The sequence below is a fragment of the Podarcis cretensis genome (assembly GCF_951804945.1).
Source record: "Podarcis cretensis genome assembly, chromosome: 8".
Classification (NCBI taxonomy): Eukaryota; Metazoa; Chordata; class Lepidosauria; order Squamata; family Lacertidae; genus Podarcis; species Podarcis cretensis.
This window is the reverse complement of record NC_137177.1, coordinates 83807878-83831407: the sequence shown is the minus strand read 5'-3', so window position 1 is coordinate 83831407 and position 23530 is coordinate 83807878. Positions and strand designations below refer to the sequence as shown.

The 23530-nt window shown below is 45.4% G+C and overlaps 1 protein-coding gene across 28 annotated transcripts in view; it reads left to right on the top strand.

The window, feature by feature from the left end:
• EIF4G3 (eukaryotic translation initiation factor 4 gamma 3) overlaps window positions 1-23530 on the top strand; it is a 77070-nt gene that overhangs the window by 15411 nt on the left and 38129 nt on the right. For 8 of the 28 annotated variants that reach the window (XM_079986691.1, XM_079986699.1, XM_079986695.1 and 5 more), the window contains exons 2-7: window positions 620-695; window positions 8500-8643; window positions 11161-11265; window positions 18789-18884; window positions 19718-19831; window positions 22991-23026. In XM_079986691.1, the coding sequence (XP_079842817.1) occupies window positions 11263-11265; window positions 18789-18884; window positions 19718-19831; window positions 22991-23026 (249 nt within the window). In that variant the 5' untranslated portion in view covers window positions 620-695; window positions 8500-8643; window positions 11161-11262. The remainder of the gene's footprint in view (window positions 1-619; window positions 696-8499; window positions 8644-11160; window positions 11266-18788; window positions 18885-19717; window positions 19832-22990; window positions 23027-23530) is intronic. The other 20 variants (XM_079986693.1, XM_079986680.1, XM_079986692.1 and 17 more) reach the window with 13 other exon arrangements.

Sequence of the window (23530 nt, the reverse complement as noted above, 5' to 3'; positions counted from 1 at the left end):
AAAACCCTTTTTTGCTACACCTTTATTTACAGTGTGGATATTGTGGATTATTGCAGCTCTTTTAATTGCAAGTTTAGGGCAGCCAATCAAAGGCAGCTTTCCTTTAAGCTACAAAATTCTCAGCCTGTTAAGAAGTGAATTCTAGTTCCCAGAACTGCTTTTAAGTAGGGAAAAGGATTAATAGAGTGAAATGCCAGCGACATAAATGCACTCTCTCTCTCTTTCTTCCTGCATTGTTGGAGACTCAGGCCTGGCCTCCGTCAGACGGATCTGCAGCTGACAAGCTGTTTTCCTGGGTGACTGAAAGAGGGTGGCCATTTTATATTGAAAATAAAAATTGGGTCGTCTGTTACAACTCTCAGCTTAGATCTCTCATTTACTCAGGTCTATTGATTTTGTTTTACTGTATCTGGTCACATCTTCTGGGAAGCTAGTTTTCGGCCGTAGAAATTATTCCAGCTGCAGTGTTGAATGTGAGCCCCTTTTCATTGTGGTTTCTGGCATTTGGTAAAAACTTTTGTTTTTATGCTAGTATGGGCAAAGGATTTCACATGTTTCTTTCCTGCCAAACACACTTTCCTCTAGACTTTTGTGTTTTCCTTGATTTGCTGCTTTACAGAATCCCCCGGGGACCTGTGCAGCAGCCCCTGGAGGATCGAATCTTCACTCCAACCGTCTCAGCTGTGTACAGCACTGTAAGTATTCCCCAGCAGTTTTGCCAAGTTCTTTGGTTCCTGTGTAGTTGTGGTTCGCTTAAGTAACTTAACTGCTTTTCCTCCTGCAGCTAATCAACTGGATATGAGCTCTTAGAGCTTTGTGGGGCTGTGTGGAAAGTTTAGCTGCCTCCAGCCACAGAACAATCCTGGGACTCAAGTGTGTAATCTTCATTTAGAAAAGCAGCTCTGTTTTAAAACCACTTGTTTAATTCAAAATAAGCAAATGAATAATTCAGAGTTGATCTTTCTCAACAGAAACTGCTGGTTTAGGAAGATGCCCTCATTCAGGCCTCTTCTGCCCAGTATCTTTGGCAGGTGAGACCTGATTCAGATAACATGTTTGCAGTGCAATCACAACTCCTCAATATAAGCTGCAAAAGTTCTTAAAGTCTTTTGGGTGCTCTTTAACATAGTTGCTGGAGTTGCACTAAAAAAGGAATGAGTTCTTATGGAAGGCAAGAATGAAAGAGTCTGCCACATATTGACTGTGGTGCTAAATCGTTCTAGTACTGGAGCTCAGTTAAAGGCTGCTCCTCAAATGGTGCCTTGTGGGTTCTGTGTGTTTGTGTGTGTGTTTGCCATTCTTTGCCCATAATGGGTGGATGCCCAAGAGGTGTCTTCTGTGCCTGGCTTCTGAACAGGTAGCCCACAGTGAAGTGACTCTTCCAGAAAAGAGATTAGGAAGGATTAGCTGATCTAGCCACTCTGGGTTTATGCCAAAGATGTGGGTCAGGAGGCCGGGCTATTTGGCTGTGTGACTGTTGCTGAGCTGTGAGAAAAATGCTGCATTTTTTTAAAGGCACGATATGAGCATCAAGGCAGTGAGACCCACTGCTAATGAACTAGCCCAGATGGCCACCGACACTGCTTATTTTTTCATTACAGAGGTCACATTCACACCATGCATTTAAAGCACATGGCTTCTCCTGAGGAATCCTGGGAATTATAGTTTAAGGGTGCTGGGAATTGTAGCTCTGGGAGGGGTAAACTACAGTTCCCATGTTTATTGGGGGGGGCATGTGCTTTAAATGGATGGTGTGAATGTGACCTATGTTGTATCCTTGTGCATTTCCTAAATTGCATTTTAGAAAAAATACAGAAATAACTTAAGTAGATCTTCCAAAGTCTTTGGTAGGTATCTTTCTCAAGGACTGCGTAACTTCTGAGAAAACATGCATGTGTTACAAATACCCAGAGTGTGGGGTGTTAGTTACTGGGGGCCATTGTTTTTTCCACTGTGAGATGGAAAGTAAATTCCCTCCTTTTTGGTTGGTAGAATGATAAATAGTCATAATTTGAGAGCTGAACACATGACAGAGCTCTGGTAACTGGAGGGTGCAATTTAGGAACACAGTACACAATCACCTATACAGGCACCTTGAACAATCCTGGCAAAATACATCACTTGGCTTCTGGTGTCTTTGACAGCTTGTCAGTCTGTGTGTCCCATGACAAGCAAATAGTAGTAGTAGTAGTAATAATAATAATAATAATAATAATAATAATAATAATAATAAATTGTAATTATGACTGTATTGTAATAATAATAATAATAATAATAATAATAATAATAATAATAATTATTTGTACCCCACCCATGTGACTGGGCTGCCCCATCCACTTTGGGCGGCTTCCATCATATATAAAAACATAATAAAACATTACACATTAAAACACTTCCCTATACATGACTGCCTTCAGATGTCTTCTAAAGGTTATATAGTTACTCATCTCCTTGACATCTGATGGTAGGGTGCCACCACCAAGAAGGCCCTCTGCCTGCTTCCCTGTAGCTCCACTTCTCTCAGTGAGGGAACTGCCAGAAGGTACTTGGAGCTGGACCTCTGTCTGAGCTGAACAGTGGGGGTGAAGATGCTCCTTCAGGTATACAGGGCTGAGGCCAATGATCAAGGCAACCAATGACTTTGTATCATTTATAATTATTGGCCTGAGAAGTCTGGATAGCTTTTGCAAACCATAAAGACAGATATAGAATGGTGGGTTCTCCCTCACCAGAATACTACAGTGTTTGTTGTATTTAGATTTCAGTTTTCCTTCCATATTTATTTATTTATTTGTCCATAAAAGTACAGGTTAGTCAAAATACAATTACAACAAAAAAGAAAAAGTCAGTTATATAAATAATGTATACAATAAATAAAAATGTGATGAGAATAGCAACTGTGTTGTAACAATGGGCCAAAACAAACAAGATGAATTTTAACAGGGAGAAATGTAAAGTATTGCACTTGGGCAAAAAAAATGAGAGGCACAAATACAAGATGGGTGACACCTGGCTTGAGAGCAGTACATGTGAAAAGGATCTAGGAGTCTTGGTTGACCACAAACTTGACATGAGCCAACAGTGTGACGTGGCAGCTAAAAAAGCCAATGCAATTCTGGGCTGCATCAATAGGAGTATAGCATCTAGATCAAGGGAAGTAATAGTGCCACTGTATTCTGCTCTGGTCAGACCTCACCTGGAGTACTGTGTCCAGTTCTGGGCACCACAGTTCAAGAAGGACACTGACAAACTGGAATGTGTCCAGAGGAGGGCAACCAAAATGGTCAAAGGCCTGGAAACGATGCCTTATGAGGAACGGCTAAGGGAGCTGGGCATGTTTAGCCTGGAGAAGAGGAGGTTAAGGGGTGATATGATAGCCATGTTCAAATATATAAAAGGATGTCACATAGAGGAGGGAGAAAGGTTGTTTTCTGCTGCTCCAGAGAAGCGGACACGGAGCAATGGTTCCAAACTACAAGAAAGAAGATTCCACCTAAACATTAGGAAGAACTTCCTGACAGTAAGAGCTGTTTGACAGTGGAATTTGCTGCCAAGGAGTGTGGTGGAGTCTCCTTCTTTGGAGGTCTTTAAGCAGAGGCTTGACAACCATATGTCAGGAGTGCTCTGATGGTGTTTCCTGCTTGGCAGGGGGTTGGACTCGATGGCCCTTGTGGTCTCTTCCAACTCTATGATTCTATGAATGCTGCTTTAGCCCTGCCCACTTTGAATGTAGGCCCTGCCCATTGCCCTCTCCCAGCCCAGCCTCCTTATTCCCTGAGCAGATGCAGAGAATTTCCCTACACCTGCTGTAGAAGGTAACTGGTAAAGCTGACTGACTTGTAGAGCTCTGAAGATCTGAGCCAAAGGATTTACAGCCCCTTGTTAAGAGATGGGTGTCATTTAAACAAAGGCACAGCAATAATCTCCAGCATCCTCTCAAAAACTTTGGTCTCTTGTGATCTAAGCAGCTCTTGCCGCTTCATAAGCAGAACAGAGGAGACCTTTCCTGCTGCTGCTACTGAACTGCAGTGCTGTGCTCTAAAAGAAGGGCCAGTTTGTATGCTGGCTGGATTCTAGGTTTTTCTTTATACCTGCAAAATGTGCATAATTTCTGATCAAAGAGGCACATAAGTTAGGTGCTAACATTTAGGGTAGCACCTCTCTTCAAAAGGAATCTGGCAATGCAGCCTCTGAAGCAGATGTGTTAATTGGCATTGTTTGAAGTGTCTCTTGAAGAGTTTCTGCCTCCTGTCTTGGGTCTCCTTGTTTCTGATCAGCCACCTTGACACAGTTGAAATAAGCGAAAGAGAGGGAACCTCTCCCCATTATGATTTCTCCCCAAAGAGCACCTTTGCCAGTGCTTCTGCTAGTGGCCAGTGAGCCCCTTAGGTGAGCAGCAGCTTTCCTTTCCCAACAAAAAGCACTTTTGGTTTTTATGAATTGGTAGCCAGTCAGTTCTATGCAGTTCTATGACTCTGAAGGGAACAGCCAGGACTACCTCAGGAGATTGGGCGGTGCAGCCGAAAGGCTGGGTATCTTTTTAGGGCCTCCTTTAGCTCCTTAGTTTGAGCTCCATGAGGGTCTTGGGATTTGTGTCCTTTTTCTTGCTCTCCTAGGTATTGTCAGCATAGAAACACACACAGACAGAAGCTCCTGGGACCATTTCCAGCCGTTGCTCCTGTGATGCCTCAGCTTTGGGGAAATAGAACTATTGGTAATTCTTGCTTCCTGCTGGGCTCTTGAGACTGGAGGGCCTCTCTCTTGTGGAGCTTCCTTACTGCCTTCCTCCTCTCAGCTGTTGTTTTTCTAATCTTAGGTGGTTTGGGTGTTTAAAGGGCTGTTGAAATAGGTTTTCAGGGTAGAATGCAGAAGCATCCCTAAGGTGAAGAATCTCTCACACTTTGTGATGGAATCAAGAGTGACAGACACGCTGCACTATTCCTCTGGCCCAGTCTGCATTGACTTCCTACCCAGACAGCCATTTTGTCAGATCACAAAGGGCCGGCTGGCAGGAAAGGCAGCCCAGTCTTGCTTTGTCCCTGCAAAGCTGCAAAGTTAAGATCCCATTTACAGATTTGCAGCCTTCCCCCAGTGGAGAAAAGCCTGTTTTTACTGGCAAACGGTGCGGAGTTAACTCATAAAAGTGGCATTTGCAAAACCCTCAGCAGTGTTTTTCTGTCCTTTTTGGATTTGTATCAATTCTGCTTCTCCTTTTGGGTAGAAGCTGGTGTTGGTACAGGTGGGTGGAGTTTTTCCCCAAGAGAAAATACTGAAAGAGAGAGATCCGTTAAGTAATGAAGGGTGGCATTCAGGATAATGCCTTCTTCCTGGCACTTTAATGTATCCGATCTTGTATTTATTGTGGAATTAATTTCAAGTACATTTCCAATGGGGGGGCAGGGAGCTCAAGGTAAGGTTCTGTATTACAGAAAACACAAGCACAAGTTTCTTAATTAGCCACTTAATTTAACTGAATAATCTTACAATAAGAGAACAACTTATTTACTATACTTGCATTCTGCTATGAAAAATATAACAAAAATTTACAGCAGTGTTTCGAACAGGTTTTCAGTGTTCAAAGCAGAAACTGAATCCAGACAAGATGATACATTGATCTGGATATGGAGAATAGACTTACGTATTCTTGTTTGTGTTGGAGATATTTATTTATTTAAGAGAATTTATATACTACCTGATTGTAAGAAAACCTCTGAGCAGTCCACAAAAATATAAAATAAAGCATTATTATTTTGTTACACTTCCTATGACAATAATTTTCATGGGTTAAGGCAGGGGTCAGCAACCTTTTTCAGCTGTGGGCCAGTCCACTGTCCCTCAGACCATGTGGTGGGCTGGACTATATTTTTTGGGGGGAAATGAACGAATTCCTGTGCCCCACAAATAACCCAGAGATGCATTTTAAATAAAAGCAAACATTCTACTCATGTAAAAACAGCAGCCAGGCCCCACAAATAACCCGGAGAGGCATTTTAAATAAAAGCAAACATTCTACTCATGTAAAAACATGTTGATTCCCGGACTGTCCGCTGGCCGGATTGAGAAGGCAATTGGGCCGCATCTGGCCTTAGGCTGCCTACCCATGGGTTAAGGGCACTCCTGAATCAGGTGACATCTATGGCGATGTGCATTTTCTGTCAGCTTCAGCTTTAGGTTAATATTCACAACTGTTTCAAACCGGAAATTTTAGGACTCAGGCTTTTGCCCTGTTTTGCATGCTGTGGGATTAAATTGTGCCCTACTCTCTTAAAACTGGAGCCCATGACCCTCTCTCTTATACACTAAATTAAAGCCCATTTTTCTGTGCAAAAGGAAACTCCATGGTGGGGTGTTTTGACTTCTCAGGCCAAGCATTATAAGTATGATTCAATAAGTAATGTGTCGTTACAGTAAATTCATGTGTGTTTATGACTCTAGCAGCCAAATGTTGTGGAGAAAAGCAGTTTTTGTTCAGTAATTACCTGCCTTGCTACTGTGCAGTTCTGGGACTTTGGCCCACAATCCAGGGCATCTCATTCAACTGGTTTGTGGCCTTTCAGTGTTCTCCCTTAGTATCTTCGCTTGTGTATATAGAACCACACAGAAATCACAGTGTTTTTGCAATTGCTCCCCACCTTTATTGCCTCTGAGCAGATACAAAAGGTTTTCCTTTATGTATGCTACTAGGTAGGTAGTCTAAAAGTTTCATTTAGTTGCAAACCAACATGCATTAATTTGTTTATAGTGACCGTCACCATCCTTGTGCCCTGTAGAAATTTTGGACTGAAGCTCTTGTGTCATGCTGGAGCTCTCTGTGGAAAATGGGATTTGTAGTCCTAAATATCTGGTTGGTAAAGGATAGTTCACAGCCACTGATTGCAATTGCATGATTTGCAAAATCTGTTAGCGTGCTGCCAAAGCTTTCTGTTTCTGCTGTGGAAGGGTGGGTTCGTATATTATGATTATTTTTTAATGAATTGCATATGTTTCTGTGTGAATGTGCTGATAGTACAATATGTTTTGCTTAATGCTTATGGGTTGTATCCCATATTAGTCCTACTCAAAGTAAACCTATTGAAATTGATAAGCACGGCTAACTTAGGGCTATTAGTTTCAGTGGGTCTACTCTGGGTAGGACTTTGTTGGAGACAACCCTGTGTTTTTAAATATACTGTAAGTTACTCAGAATCTAGTAAATAATAACAATAAAGTAAAATTTGGGAAAGTTAGTTGAACCGAGTGATTTCAAATTAGTATCTCTTTCCTTGGGGATTTAAAATATTAAAACTTGATGTCTTCATATTGAATTGTTCCAATTGTTTGGACCAATCAGGCCCTGCACAGCCTGGGCTCTGGATCTCTCCAGGAGCACCTTTCCCAAGTTGCTTCTCCAGTCCGCGAGTGAAAGATCAAATGGGGAGAGCTGCTGTTACCAGCTCTGTCGCCTCTTGGAAGATGAGCTTCTTCACCTGCATCATCAGGTGTCCTAGGACTTCCTTCTAAGGAGACCACCTTCAGGCCTGCTTTCAGTCTTTCTTCTCTGCCAGGCATTGAGTGATTTCTGTGCCCACTTCAGAGTGCTGCTGTTTGACTTGCAATGAGGGTTGTGTTTAGTGCTCCTTCAGTACAATTTTATGGGGTTGCATCCAGCTAAGTTTCACTCAGTGTATACCTAAATCAGTTGTGTCCATTAACTTCATTAGCTTTACTCTTGAGTAGGACTAGCATTGGCTACAAACTGTAGGATTTATCTTTTTTGGGGGAAGCCTCTTTGAGTGTGTCTCAGGGCCAAATAGGAATTTAAGAAGAAGAAGAGTTTGGATTTGATATCCCGCCTTTCACTCCCTTTAAGGAGTCTCAAAGCGGCTAACATTCTCCTTTCCCTTCCTCCCCCACAACAAACACTCTGTGAGGTGAGTGGGGCTGAGAGACTTCAAAGAAGTGTGACTGGCCCAAGGTCACCCAACAGCTGCATGGGGAGGAGCGGAGACGCAAACCCGGTTCCCCAGATTATGAGACTACCGCTCTTAACCACTACACCACACTGGCTCTCAAATTCCAAAATAATTGCCAGCCACCTGTTTCCATTGGATGCTTGATACGGACCGAGCATGTGCCAAGGACGGGGATGCATTGGGAAATAATGGGAAGTTTTACAAGAAAAGATAAGTGCCTTCTCGTTACTGAAGCTCTAAAGATTTCTCAAAGCAAGGCAATGTTGACCAGGTGAAAGGCTCGCCCTTTTGCCATTAGAGATGTACCCTTCATCTGTGTTCAAGTTCTGAGATGCAAGATAAGGCGTGTGAACAAGCTCTGCTCCTGCAGCCTCTTGCTCTCCCTGTCCTTTTTTACGGGTGGCCAGAGAGACGGTGAGTGTATCCAGTGGTAGCTAATTGTGAGCCAAAGGATGAATCGCTTCCTTTTCCTCCCCAGGTCTGTAGCCTCAGCATGTAAATGAACCCCCATGGAGGGAGCTTTACTAATCTCTGGTTTTACTAACAGTTTATCTCCTCACAGGTCACGCAGGTTGCGAGACAGCCAGGCCCTCCTGCCCCCTCCCCTTACTCTGCACATGAAATAGGCAAGGGGCACCCATCCCTTGCTGCAACGCCACCAGGACATGCCTCCTCCCCAAGCCTCACCCAGGTAAGGTTTGGCGCCTGCTTCTCAGGTCTGAGTTGCCTTTCTATAAGTTTATGGGGTGTGGGTGAGATCTTGGCTTTGCGCAGTGCTAACCCTGGTCTGCATGCTACTTTCACTTGAGCTGCTCTTCCTCTTGCTGGCCAAGGATAGGGGAAGAGGAGAGGGGTTCCCTTTAGGGCGCTCCCCACCCCAACCCCCTCAATTGGAAATTGGCAGGGACGCCTCTCGTGTCAGACTAAGCGCTTTTTTTTGCTAAGTGGCGGTGATTTTAATAACATGCCTTTAGGCAGGTACATTTTTCTTTTCTGACCAGCACTCGTTGCATGTGCTGAAAGAGAAAATGGACACAGTAAAAATAATACACGTGGACAAGGAATTTAGATAATTGAAAACCATAACTTGTTTTTAATCACTTAATTCCTCAAAACGTTTCCAAGAGACGAGGGATGATGTGGCAAAGCAGAGGAGGAATGTATTTGTAGTTAGCAAAGGTAGCGCAGATGTGGGCCTCATGCCTAGGCAATGTGACCTGTGGCAGCTTCAGGCAGTGAGCTGCTGAGCACCAAGGCCTCCTTGGCAATGATGCCTCAAGGCAGAGTGTGTGGGAGCTTTCAGAAGCATACAAGTGGAGGGGGCATCGGCCCCTTCTTTGTTTCTGTAGATTCCTGCATGAGACTAGAAGTCTTGGTTCTCGGACAGATGAGCTGGTGCTTGAAATCCTACTTGGAACATAATCAGCTGCTTTGATTCCCATGATAACTTCCAGACCCTCAAGCGTGATGCAGGGCCCCATTTTGGTTCCTTAGTAAAGGAGGAATTGGGGGTGAGGCGAGGTTGACCTTTTTTTATACAGGCATGAGAGAACCCTCTGCATCTGTTTCCTCCAGCCAGACAGTGCATGAGTCACTCAAGTTGTTGCACCTTTTCCAGTGGACTTGACATGTGCATCATGTGACAGTAGGCATGACACCCCACCAGTTCAGCTCAAAACTTGCTGCCAAGTTTATTGATAGAAAAGGATTTTGTGTAGTCTTGTGTGTTAAGAGCCTAACCAAAGAAGACAAAAAGTGCTCTGAAAGTTGTGGAGTGGCTACTGTAGTAACTGTTGTGGGCACCAGAAACAGCTACCCTGCCCAGCTGCATCTCCACGACCTCCAACTCCTGTGTCAATCCCCAGTATTCCAGAAGAGAGATGAAAGCCACAACCTTTTCCCACCTCCAGGCATCAGAAAAAACTGCAAATATTCCTTACGAATTTATCAGTTGAGTCCTGAGTACAGTGAGGTTCTTCCACAGAAAGTCACTCCAGAATGTTGCACCTCTGATTGTGTAACGCCTTCTCCAGATTTCTTACCTGAACTTAAGTCACGTCCAAGTCTGGCAGGTCAGCCCTGCACAGAGTCTGCTAGTCTTCTTAGTTTGATTCTAAACAAAAGCAAGGGGTGTCCTCCTCGCCTCAGAAGGTCTTGCAATTCTTTGTCTGCCAACAAGAGGCACTTCTTGTTCATTTGTTATAGATCTTTCTCTGATGGATCCAGATAATTTTGAATGCCACCGCTTCCTCCACTTACAAAAAGGGGGGGGGGTCCATTGCTCACCCACTCAGGGCTTAAGGCAATTGTTAACCAATATTTTGCCCGTATTCTCAGTTGTTAACAGGATATGCACTCTTGCTTCTTTCCAGGGCACAGGCCTAAATTTACCAAAAGTAATTCACATTTTTGATACATGGCATAAGAATATATAAAGTCTTGTACATTCATCTTTGGGATGTTGTCATGAGTGTAGCGTGCTGATCGTAGGAAAATGTATTGGTCACCTGTCTCTGATAACTGATCGTATTTCTCCACTTTTTCGTTTTCCCCCTGGAGAGGCAGTCTTACTGAAGCACATAGTAGCTTGTTCTGTAAAAATGGTTGCCTGCATAGATCCATTTGGTTTCCCCATTCAGATCCCTGCAACCTCACAGGAGACTTGGAGAGGGGGGTGTCAAACAAAGGAGCTGGTCTCCTGCAGGGGGCTTTGAGAATTGATGGCAACTGGTCCACAGACCTTTCACATTGCTGTTTTGAGATTAGCAGAGTCCTGCACTTGAAGCCACTCAGAGCATAATGACAGGACAGGTCACTACTAATAGGTACCCTTTTATCTAGAGTACCAAGCTCTGCTGACAACAATTCCCTAGTCCTAGAGTAGGGGAAGAATGGGTAGAAATGTCCCTGGGATGCTTTTGTTCATTTAGCCCATTGTAAAAAGGCAGGTAGAAAGGGAGGTCATCCCCATCCAGGTGTGTAGAAAGTATTTTGAGAAGTTGGAGGGGATGCATCTGCTCCCATCAGCCTGGTAGAAGGGGAGAGAGAACGGAGCATTGACGTGGAGATGTGCCAACCCCTGTCCATCCCCCACCCACCCACCATCATTCTCGTCCTCCCCACCCCCCCTCCCCCTCTCTCTGTCTCTTTCTCTGTCACTCTCTTTCTTTCTCTCTTACTCTGTCGCTCTCTTTCACTCTCGCTCCAGCAGCCAGGAGGGAGGAGGGACAGAAGCTTTCCACCCCACCCAAGAGCCAGCAGTCTTTTTGAAGATCCAAGGGAACTGGTGCAAAGGATTCTGGGATGTGGGATGGTGAGTGACAAGAGGAAAAAAAAAGGTTAAGTGATGCCCCGCTGGAAAAGCCTGGCTCTTGTTTTTCTAATGGGTGGAGATCTCATTTAGGGTGGGGCCATTGTGGCTTACAGGGGAGGCCCCTCCTGCAAAGGCGTGGAAGACTCAGGGCAGAAGGAATGTTCATGGGGAGCCTTAAAAACACGTTGAGAACTTGAGATGTATGGAGGAGCTCCATTCAGTATTTTGCCCTTGAGGCATCTTACCATGCCATCTGGACTTTTTGCTTCAAAGCTGTTGCTCTGTCTTGGAAAGTGTTAAATTCTATGGCAGTTTCAAATTTGGAGTAGGCGTAGATGTGCAGGGTGAGAGTCTTAGCTTCGTGTCCAGTCTGAGGATGGTGGCTTAGCATTTTAAAGGCCCACCTGTGTTCCCAGCCATTGGCAGTTGCTGTACCTGTCGGCCCACATCTGCCTCCCCCATACACTCTGGGTTGTGTCCAACATTTGTTTTACACACAGTACACCCATTGAAATTAATTATCATTAGTCATACCCATTAACTTCAGTGGGTCTACTCTGAGTAGGATGAGCATTGGGTGCCACCCTCTTGACTACTTGGGCTGTCCCTCAAACAGCAGGGATTCCATTTTCCCTCCACACCCTTTATTCAGGATTGCTTATAAGGGATTTTGCATGTGAAGAGGTCAGAAAGTGAAGCTTTTCGCACTAACCTCAGTTTGGCAGTGCCGAGGGAGGGCTGGTCTTGCATTGAAAGTCGCTTATACTTGGTTTGGCGCTCACTCATTGCTCAGGTTCAAAATGTTTCCTTTAGGAAGGTGTTTAATTAAAATAGGAAAGTTTCGGTTCCAAACCTTTATGATGTGTTGGTGTGTGGGAGCCGTGGAGAGCTATCCAAGGTCCATTGAAAGCGGTCCAAAGGGGTGGGGACAGGAAAATGCAGCTTGCATCATGACTTCTGTGTTGCTCCTTTTGTCTTCCTGGATCCAGAAGCACATGGTGTGGCACATAAAGGGGAAAAGAGAGGCTCACAAAGGGAGAATAGAGAAGTGGTGCTGTAAGACATGGACAGGGAGGGAAGTGGGTTAACAGAGAATGGGTCATAGAAGACATTTAACTTTTGTAACAAAGCTGTTCTGTGGTTAACATAGTCGTGCAGCCCTGTTGAGTTCTTGCAAAGGTGTCCCACTTGAGTATCTGAGTGTTTTACCCCTTGATTTAGAGTTTTCTTGGCCCAACTGATGATGCTCTGAGTGGCAGAGAATAAAACGTCCCCTATCTACATGGTGCTTTTCTGGAAAAATATTTTTATTGTCCTACTTGAAAGGGTTTTTGCAGTTTTCTAAGCTTTCATGAATAGGAGGTTTATTATTTAACTCCCAAGAATGTAGTTAGACTTTGTTTAATATTCAGGTAGCCCAGAACCAGCAATTTGCCTTCCGAAATGAAGAGATTCTGAATTTCAGAAATTCCACACCCACTCATGACTCTGGAGTTTTGTGACCTTGGCTGCCTTTTCCTATGTGGCTTACTCTAGGATTGTCCCCTTCCTGTCCCATTTGGCTGGGTAAAGTATAGTAGTAGTGGAAACGGCATTAGGAATTGTGCCATAGGCTTTGGTGAGTAGCGTTCTCCTATGTGGTGCCTTAAGTGAGTCATGTTTTCCTGCAAGGCATTTCCAGAGTTCTCTACAGCTTGGTTCCCTCTTGGCTGTAACAGTGTGGTTAGAGCATGGTGCTGATAATGCCAAGATTGCAGGGGCAATCCCTGTAAGGTACAGCTGCGTATTCTTGCGTTGCAGGATGTTGACCTAGATGATCCTCAGGGTCTCTTCCAACTCTTTGCTCAGCCTTCCACAGCACTTCCTGATGGTAGACTCTGCTTTAAGAAAGCAGCGTGTCTTGGATCCCATATCACATGTAAATATGGCATGATGTAATACGCTGTCATCGGTGTGCTGCCATAGAAAACAGTATGTGGGATGTCATTTTCAGTGTGGGCTTTTGAGGAAAAGTCATGTTGACTGTTGTCCTTTTGTCCCCAGTGCCCAAAAGCATTTTGTTTTGTGCCTGCTGCGGCAATTCATCAATGGAGTGGGAGGAGATGGGGGTTTGCTTTAATTCATAATGTGACTCAAAAGCATGTTGTGTTTAGAAGGAAGCTCTACAGATGGGAACGTGCAGCAGTGCCAGCCAAGGTCTCTTGGGCCACTTCATGTAAGGACATGCTAGTCTTCTTCCTTTTTGCCCTGGATCACCAGCAGTGTCCTTTGCTAGGCTGAGGAATAATCTCAGAGAAGTTTAGCTCTGCAGTCACAGGATGCAGCCTTCCTCTTTTTGCTTCTTTTAAAAAGCAAAACACTTGCAGCTGGACTGATATTTTGATATGTGGTCCACTCCATTCCCTAAAAAAGAAAAGAAAAAAGAATCCCTCTTTTGAGAACCTTAAATGAAGCATTTGCTAGCGCTGGCTTACATTCTGCATGCAGAATTGATAGGCAGAGAATATCTATATTTTATATAAATAGCTCTCCGTGGAACTTTGTGTAGACGGATGGAGAAGGTGTGGCTTTAAGGAGCTTTGAAGCCACTGAGCCATCTTATGGACTATGGATGCTTTTCCAGGGAGCTGTTTTGGCAACAATTTCATAAAGACCTTCTGAAATCTAAGGCAGCTATTTTAAGTGTCATTAGGTCACGGCTGGCCTTCGAAGGAAAGCACGAAATACCCAGGGGCCTTGTTGCTTGTAGCTAGAAGTAGGATTAAATTGCCAAATGCATTAAGGTGGTGAGAGTGGAACCATACCTTTTCCGGGTCCGGCCTGCTCATGAGATGCTGTGAGAGTGATCTCTGGCCTAACCCTTCCCAGGGACTGCAAGCCTGTCCTCATCCATGGGACATTTCAGAGCTGGGATTGTGTAAGGGTGTGAGGTGTTGCTGGTTTTGTCATGTCTTTCCTTGGTGGTCCCTCAGATGCACCCAGCATTTAACCTGGCAAGTGACTTCCTGTGGGCACGGAAAGTTCTCAGGGTGCTGAAAGAATTCACAGCGCTGAGGCAGAAATTTCCACTCCGCTGCTCAGAGCAGGAAGCGCAAGAGCTGTGCGTGACTCAGCATTTTCTCAGCCTCCCCCTGACGTGAGCCTGGCTTTCGCCTGTTTATTCCTGGCACATTTAGTGCAAGGGCGGGGGGGGGGGATCTTGTTGCACAGCAGGTCTAACTCCTTTCGAAATGCAGATAAAAATAATCCTCCCCTTGTTGTTGTTTGCTTATTTCAGCTGGCAGGAACAGAGGGTGGGGGTTGAATGAGGGGGAAGGTCCATGGTGAGAGGATTCTTTGACAACTTGAAACACATAAGAATTCCTTTATCATACCTCTTACTCCGAGATAAGGTAGGAAGGAGGAAGTGCCATTGCTTGGCGGCAAAGAACACCCATTGCCTGCATCAAGCCCCATATTCACCAGTCTCTGCAGGGCTGGGGGTCACCCTTCTCTGCCTGAGACCCTGCAGAGTCCTCACCAGTAAGAGGAGACAGCCCTGGGTTAAATGAACCAGCTGGCTGACTCGGGAAGAGGCAGCTGCTGCTTCCTTTCTTTCTTCATTAAATTCATTCAAACATATAGCATCTACATACATATATCTGAATGCTGGTGTTTAAGCAGTACTTACAAAATAACTACCAAATAATGTAAGCTTCTTATCCCAGACTACTGTTTGTATAGAAGGTGATAAACCGTTTAAGTTAACCAAAGTTTTGTAACGTGAGGAAAGTCCTCTGTTTTCATTTTTAGCCATATACATAAACAAAACTGTTCCATTTGATTCCAAATGAGTCTTTGTGCTTCAGGCCTTGTGTCAGTTTTATTTAATTTTCCCACAAATGCAGTTTGCCACACTTTGTTGTTCCAGTTTGTCAGAAAATCCCCCTCTAAGTTGTTCCAGTATGGTGCTGTTAATGAGCCTGGCTGCTAGGAGAAGAGAACTTCTTAAAGGTTTAAGCTGTTAAGTTAATATTGCCTCCCGTGAAAAGGTTGAGGAGCGCTAGACACTTTGTCTAGTAATTGCTTTTATTTGCACAAATAACTTCCTCCTCCTTAAGTCCACATGTTCATGGGCTTATCTGCACCATGCATTTGAAGCATATGGCCTCCCCCAAAGAATCCTGCTTTGAATGTATGGTGTGAATGTGGGAAGTGCTCTGCAAATTGTAGTCATCACTCATTGCTGTGTCTCACGGTGCTACAGCATTTGTAAAGTTTAGAAATAATCACTGCTTTAAAAAAAAAAAAAATGTCCCAACCCTCAGATGTTGAGGTTGGACAGGCTAGAATTGGAGTTAACCTGGATACAGATTGTTGTGGCAGGGAATGCTCTTGGTGCATGGCAGGAAGCACTTCTTCCCACCCCAGGCCAGACCCTGATTGGCTCCCCAGGATTACATTGGAACTTTCATCTCGCCCTTCTGGTCCAGCTAATTGGGCTCTGAAATTGGACTCAGAAATGTGGCTGCTAATTGCCGCTTGCTGATGTACTCCAAGACAAAGACAGTGAATTGGAGAAGAGATTGGGTTGTTGAGTCATTGCAGTGGGCTTGATGCAGCGAGGCTGGCAAAAGTTAGGGGTGCTTCATGGGCAGAATGTTTCCTGACTGGAGCCAAAATTTGCTTCCTAAGTGACCTTGCTGCATCTTTGTCTGATTTGCCATTTCACTCCCCCTAACAAGACAGTTGCAGGCTTCAAACATCTGGTCATCCCCAGAGCCATGCAACTGAACAGCTCCTGAAAAATGCTATTTTGCTGCTTCTGGCTGCCCTGGCTGCCCTCTGTTGCCCCTCCCTTCCACCAGCCTGGAAGGTGGTTAGGTGCCTGCTTTGGATTTTGCCTCTCACTACAGTAGTGATTGTTTTTCTGGCATGTTTTAATTAGCAAACTGCTTCTGAGTATCTGTGCATACCCTGTAGTAACTTTTCTTAAATAGGGTGCTGTTTGAGCAGCAGCTTAAACTAGATGACTTCCAGAGTCCCTTCCAGAGTATTGGGCTTGTCCAGTGCTAAGGTGGGACCAACATCCACCCGGTCTCAGAAAGCTGCACTTAACTTTAATCTATTGACTGTAATAAGGGGAGGACAGTATGATTCATTGTCACACACCCCTTTTAGGAGGAGTTTTCATTCAACCTTTTCAGATTCAGCACCTATCCTTAGCCCAGAATGGCATTAGGGTACCCACTTCTTTTTTTGCCATTTATTTGTATGGTGGTAGTACTGTTGCTGTTGCAACTTGTTTTAGGCTGGGTTGCAGCATTGCAATGGGTTCCGACTAGGGACCTAAGAGGGTGTTACTAATTGTGTTTAACCACATTTCTGCCACTGATCTCTTTGTTCAGCTGTGTACTCTTGAGGTCCAAGATCTCACAGTTTTGAGCTGCTGACTTTGAAACCTAGCCTGGTCCATCTTGGAATTCTGCATTCAATATGAGCCAAATGACTGCCTTATGCCCTGCTTTGAGTGTTTGTAGTCACATGTACCTGATGATAAGAGACTCTTTTTTTAAAAAAAAAGTACCTCTGTGCACAAAAAACACACCTCGCATACGCACACACATATGCACAGCAGTATTTTATCTCCCTGAATTTTAGAATGATCCACTCCCTGGTTCTCTCATTGCATCTGGCAGGCAAATCATAAAATGCTGAACAGAATAAACTTTAATGATCCACCACTTTTCAGACAAATAAGCCGATTAAAATTCTCATGTGCATTCATCTTTCTGTGCCAAGCAGAGATCAGTAGGCAAGATAATTATCCCATTCAGCTGGGATGGAAGAAAGGCAAGTGTCACATGTTTCAGTGAGAGCCTTGAAGGATGGGCAGAATTGAGCAATGGCTTATGGAGGTGTCCATAGCATCTTTTAGGGGGCATATGGGTTGGTGAGCCCTGATGGAAGGGCAACAGGAATTGCTCTAAACCTGGCAGTTGTTTGAACACCCAGAGACCAATTATGGATTGAGCCTGGCACGCACAGGCAACCTGCATACAGTTGTCAGTTGGCTTACCCTTTGTACCAGCCTTGCAGTTAAGCACTAGCCTGGTAGCCATAAGTGACCGGGAATTCTGTTCAGGCATGTGAATGGACTAACGGAGGAGGGATAGATCACTCCATTTCTCTACCACCATCAGTCTGTTTGAGTCCTGTGTTAGCTGCAGTGGAAGGAAGGTTTCATCCTCCACAACCAGGATAGATAACTGAGCCTCCTCTGCCAGTCTGCTTGGTGGAAGAACTTTTCCTTTCATAGCCTGTGTGTCAAAACTGGCTATGGAGGAAGGGTATGCTGCTCTGGCACTGCAGTTTGCTTTAAGCTGTAGGACTGCTCTGGGGCTCAGGGTGTGGTGTTCTGTTGAGTGGGCTGCCTCTGTTGAAATGGGGTGATGGGGAGTTTGCTTGCTTATGTGAATGGGTCCTCCAGCCTGTGTTATGAGCTCTGTTGCTGGGCAGGCTTCCCCTCCTACCAACAAGCTGGCCTTAACGCAGGGGCCTGTTAGGAGAAGGCACTGCTTTTCTTGTGAAATGACAGTTGAGGTGTCATTGCTTAGACTTCACTGGCTGCAAGAGGTTTACCTGCTTTATGTGTTGCTGCCTTTTGCAAAGGGCCTTATCTCCTCCTCTACAGGGCCCTGGAGCAACCAAGGGGCCTGGGAATGGGGCTGTTTGCTGTAGTCTTACAAGGAGGCTTGGACTGTTAATGGGAGCAAGAAGGGAAGGTGCATTTAACTCCTGGCCACATAGAGTCATGTGCAACAGTAGAGCTTCTTTTTTAAAGTCTTCTAAAACTGTGTGGGTGTCAGATGTGCAAGCTGCCATTGTCCTGTCTTATAAAGAGGCACTAAGCCTCAGTCGCATCACTGTGACATAAATCCGGAAATGTTTTTCTCGAGCCAAATAGTCTCCTGATGAAAATTGTAATGGGCTGAATATTCTGCTGCTTCTTGGCATGAATTAGCAAAACATTTCTGGCGCTAGGTGTGCCACTGAGCCATCCAGCAGGGAGGAGGATGAGGTGTGTGAGATTCTGTGTCAGTGAGGTGAGCAAGCCAGCAGGGTGGGAGTACCTGGTGTATAGAGTCTCAGAAGCAAATGGTTTGGCCTACAGGCACTGCTGGCAGACACAGAGGACAGCTATCTCTGCCATGGTTCAGCCCCCCCCCCCCCCAGCATCATTCAGGAGATGAAACATTGGGCTGGACAGATTCTTGCTCTTGACCCAACATGGCAAATGTTGCAGTTAAGTGCCTTCAAGATAACCATTGCTTTTAAGTGAGGTAGTAGACACCCCCTAACTGTTGAAAACCTGAAGTTAAGGTTAGTTCCTTGTATCCGGGCTTTTGCATCAATGGCGTATGTCTGAAGGTACAAAGTGTAAGTCTAGTTGAGAGTTGAGGCAGCAGCGGGAAGGCAGTTTCCATCCCGGTTGCCGTTGCTTGTCATGTCTTTAACCATCTTTCTTCTCTCTCCCATGGCAGGCCCCTTACCCCTCTGGACAGAACGCCGCACCGACTACGCTGGTGTACCCGCAGGCCCCTCAGACGATGAGCACCCAGCCTCAGACGCGCTCGCCGGTAAGGGAGCCCTTATTTTGCCTGCGTGTTGTGCTGCATCTGTCCAGCCGTCCAGCAAAGCCATTGCGTTGCACTTCCTAACCTTTTTGCGAGTAGCTTCCCTGAGAAAAAGGCACCCGAAGGACTTCCCCTCTGCTTCCAGGTGGCACAAGTGACGTAGTGTTGAAGCCCTCTGGGGCTCTCAGAGATGAAGAGTCAGATCCTTTTTTGAGTTGCCTGCCTGCTCTCCAGAAGCCTGTAAATGCCTACTCCTGGGCACTTCTGTCATTGCCTACGGTACTGGTGCCCTGCTGCCAGAGGGGGCCCTGAGCCCGGCTTCAATCTCTTGTGTTGATCCATACCACCTTGCATCATAAGTTTGAGTGATACAACCTGTGCCTTTCAAGGGTGTGTCTTCTGGTGGTGGCTGTTGTGTGGTAGATGCATGGACACCCCCTCCCTTTGTGTCTTTACCTTTTACTGCCCCCTTCTTTAAAGGGCTTGTAGCGAGTGGGGAAGGAGAAACTTGTTTCCCGCGGCCAATGCAATTCTGGGCTCTTGTGCTCACAGCCCTGCTGGTTCCAGCTGCACACTCTTGTTTTTTGTCTAGAAAAGGACCCTCCAGCTCATTCCCTCCTCACTCAGCCCCAGTAGTTGGCCACAATCCTGCTCTATGACAAACTGGTATTGAGCAGCAGAAGGGACACCCTTCCATCCCCAGCCACCCTTACTGTAGTAGGGCATGTTCCTCCCTGTTACGATGCGCAAAAAGCAAGAGCTGAAACATTCATGGCTGAAACGAGAGGGGAGATTCTGACTCGAGAGCCGTGTCTCTAAACCAGTTTTCTTGACAGCCCAGCAGAGCAGTGCCAGTACATTGCCCAGACAACTGGAAGCGGAGGAAGGTTTTGGAACAGAGTCCGGTTTACAGGTCCTTTGCGGGAAGAGGCTGGATAAAATACTGCATTGTAAGCAATATAACAAACTGTACTCCCTTCTTGCAGGCAGTCGTGCCCCCGTGGCACCCCTTTCAGTTCTGTTGCTTTTTTTGGTTTCATTTTTTGACCACATTGTTGACTGATCTACAGAAAAGCACTGATCCGATCTCTGCTTTAAGCCGCTGTGTCTTGCGGGCTGCCGCATTCAGCGGCAGTTTGGAAGGGGCCAAGGCTGTCGAAGGTGGTGGCAGGAAGAAATTGAGGCAGGGTGCCCCCTCCTTTTAAAAAAACCCACAACAGCCACAACCCAATAACCCTGTTACAAATTTTTCAGGTGGTCTGAGTGATCAGGTACCTGAGATTTACTTTTCTAGCCCTTGTGGGGGATTTGCATTTGATTGGATTAGTCACTCGAGGGAAATTGGCAAGAACTCCTCAAAACATTCCCCAATTTTGGCAGAAACCTTAAGACAGAAGAAGCTACCTATAACGTCAGCCATTTTTCTGTGGTCATGAACAATCCCCCCTCTAAAATATTACCCTGCGTGCAGTCTTCTGCCATCGTCACGTTTTGTGATCATTACCACCCCATGACTAAAAATTGCTCACATAACATTTCATTTCCCCCACTCACCTCTCCTCCTCTCCTCGCAAGTCCAAAACAAATGCAAAATGGGCTAGGCTGAGCAGCTCTTGCATTTCGTTCTGGGCTTGGTTTCCATTGGTTTATTCTCCCCGTCCCCCCTTTGTGGCCCTGAAGGGAGGCTTGGGGGAGGGTGAGCGAGGGAGAGCGAGAGAAAGAGAAAGAGAGACAGCCCCCCACCCACTATGGCACCAGAGCCCCAGCTGAGGGAGCTGGTGGGCCCTGGAGTTGTTTTTGTGCTGGCAAATGAAGGGACCCTAGTTCTTCTTCCCATAGCTGCCCTTCAGCTTACTCCAATCTATTTCTGCATTCAAGGGCCATTGGCAATTGCACAGCCTCTGCCTGGACACGGCTACCTTTGCCATTCAGGTAGCTTGGTGTCATTCCCAGGCAAGTTTTCTGTTACAGCAGGGCCAGTGCCTCACACTCTGCATGCTAATTCCAGCTGGGAAGACTTTAAAAACTTTTCAGTGAATTTCTAAATTGCAACAGGTTTTTGTTTCTTTTTAAAGCAATTTGGCCATCGTAGCGAAAATGCTGAAGTGGGGAAGAGAAGAGCTATAGTGAGAGGTTTTGTTTTCAAATGGCCACAGCCAGTGTGCCCACAACGCAGCTTTAACCCATGGCGGGAGAGAGGGCCCCCTGCCAAATATGCACAGAAGGAATTGGAAGCAAGACCAGCATCTGGCAGGCAAAAATTGTAACTCCAGGCAAAGGGAAAAAGGAAACCTATTTTTAATCTGAGCCAGCAGTGACTACAGTTTGTTCTGTTGCTTACAGTTACTTAATAGAGAGAGGGGCAGAGAGAGAGGCAGAGAGAAAGAATTCTGTCCGCAGGAATTATGCAGCCAATAGCCAATGGTGACAAGTGCAAAATAGACTAGGGTCTTTCTTTTTTCCTCCCACTAACGTTGAAGTTTTATTTATTTTTCATATAACATGTTTACTGGGCCGTTGGTTTTCACATAATTTTATTAAGTTGCAACTATCTGGCTCTGATTTCTGAGCTGTTTAGAAGTGATACTTCCTGTGGAACAGTGATAAGACAGGTACTTTTGCTTTTGGACAGATGAACACCAGTTTTTTTGGTCTGTTACTGGTGTGCATTTGCTGATTTTCTGGGAATATAGACTTTCTATCCCTCAACCTATTTAACCAGAAGTAGACATGCTTTATGCTTCTCTGGTCAGATACTTACCATCCTACTTTGCTTGTGCCCCCACTTTTCACACTAGAGGCAGAGCAAATTTTGAACCATATTTCTGTGCCAAATTTAATATAAGAACTAGCAGCCCATTCTTGCTCTCAATTTGTGTGTTTCTCAACAGCTAGAGGATCAGTAGAATGGCAGAGTTGAGCAAACGGGCCAGAAACTGTCCGTTCAGCTGTGTTAAAGTGTTTAGGAAGTTTCAAGAAGCACATTGAGGTTTTGAGAAAAAAATGACATTTATCTGTTAGGCGTTTTGATGGAAAACAAGTGATCTCTTTCTGCCTGAAATAGACACTGCAGCCTGTTCTGTAGGTTTGTATGCTAGTGAGAGACTGTCTGCCGTTTCTGTTTCTGAATATTATATTTGGTGTGGAAAGTAGGTTATTTAAGTGTATCACAGTAAACTTTGGCACTTAGGAAAGCTGGTTTCTGCTGAGAAAGAGCTTGAACTCTCCAGATGTTTCCGCAAGGTAGTGGCAGTTGATCTGAAGGCTCTGGTAGTTTCCTTGATTTCTGATGACACTCTCTCTGCTTGTTGGTTGTTGTTGTGAACTCATTTGCAGTCTCCTCTTTTGCTTTATTGTTCATGGCAGATTTTCTGTTAATGTTGGGGGGGGGGGGAATAGTGAGTGTGGCTTTCCTCATGTGTGTTGTGGGAGAGGATAGGGGAGAAATATTGAGTTGATTCTACAGCATTGCAGATCTACCCGTCCCCACATGCTCAGCTGCACTGAATATGCCGCAGGATTTTGCTTGCTTTCCGTTAAAAAAGGAAGGAGAGCCCAGTGAAGTTTTTAGAGGTTTCTACAGCTGCACTTAGAAAGCTTCATATATGCCAAGATATCAGCATCCCTAGGTGAGGCTGACTTGTCTTTCAAGTTGTGGCTGTGCCACAGACAGGGCTCTCCATCCTGCACTCAGCTTTGATGCGCATCAGCAAGGGCTGGCCTGCCTTGCTTTTTTTAAAAAATAACTTAGTGTTTGGTTTTTCAGCAAACCCTTCTCCCCCTGCTCTCCTTCAACTATGTTAGTGTTAGGGTGTCTTTTGGCTATCTAACAACTTTGGCAGGCACCTCCACCACCCACATTTTGAGCATTGCATTCACCTGGCAGCAGAGTTTTACCTTCTGGGTTTTTGGTACCTGTCTGTCACTGTCCTGCAGCACAGCTTTGACCGTGAGAGTGTGTGTGTGTGTATGTGTGTTGGGTTTTTTGTTTGATTTCCCCTTGTGGGTTTCTTTTGCATACAGTGTGACAGTTTTTGCCTTTTGTTGTGGTGTTTCTGACTCTCTGTGCCTTTCCTTTTTGTGTTTTTGTTTCTCCTGCTTCTCCTCAGTTTGCAGCGGGGCCTCGACCTGCCCATCATCATCAGGTACAGTACCCTCCTTGCCCCTCTTCACTACGCCTCCCCTTTGCTGCCAACTGGTTGGGAGGAAAATGTGCGGGGGTGGGGGTGTTACTTGGCTGGCCCTCCACTAATTCCGCAGGCCATGTCCTGCACCTTGCTTTCATAGAATCATAGAATCATAGAGTTGGAAGAGACCACAAGGGCCATCGAGTCCAACCCCCTGCCAAGCAGGAAACACCATCAGAGCACTCCTGACATATGGTTGTCAAGCCTCTGCTTAAAGACCTCCAAAGAAGGAGACTCCACCACACTCCTTGGCAGCAAATTCCACTGTCGAACAGCTCTTACTGTCAGGAAGTTCTTCCTAATGTTTAGGTGGAATCTTCTTTCTTGTAGTTTGGGTCCATTGCTCCGTGTCCGCTTCTCTGGAGCAGCAGAAAACAACCTTTCTCCCTCCTCTGTGTGAGGAACCCCCCTTTCTAAAGAGCCCCCTAACCCCATGGCACAGTCAAGCTTCAGCTTCTAACG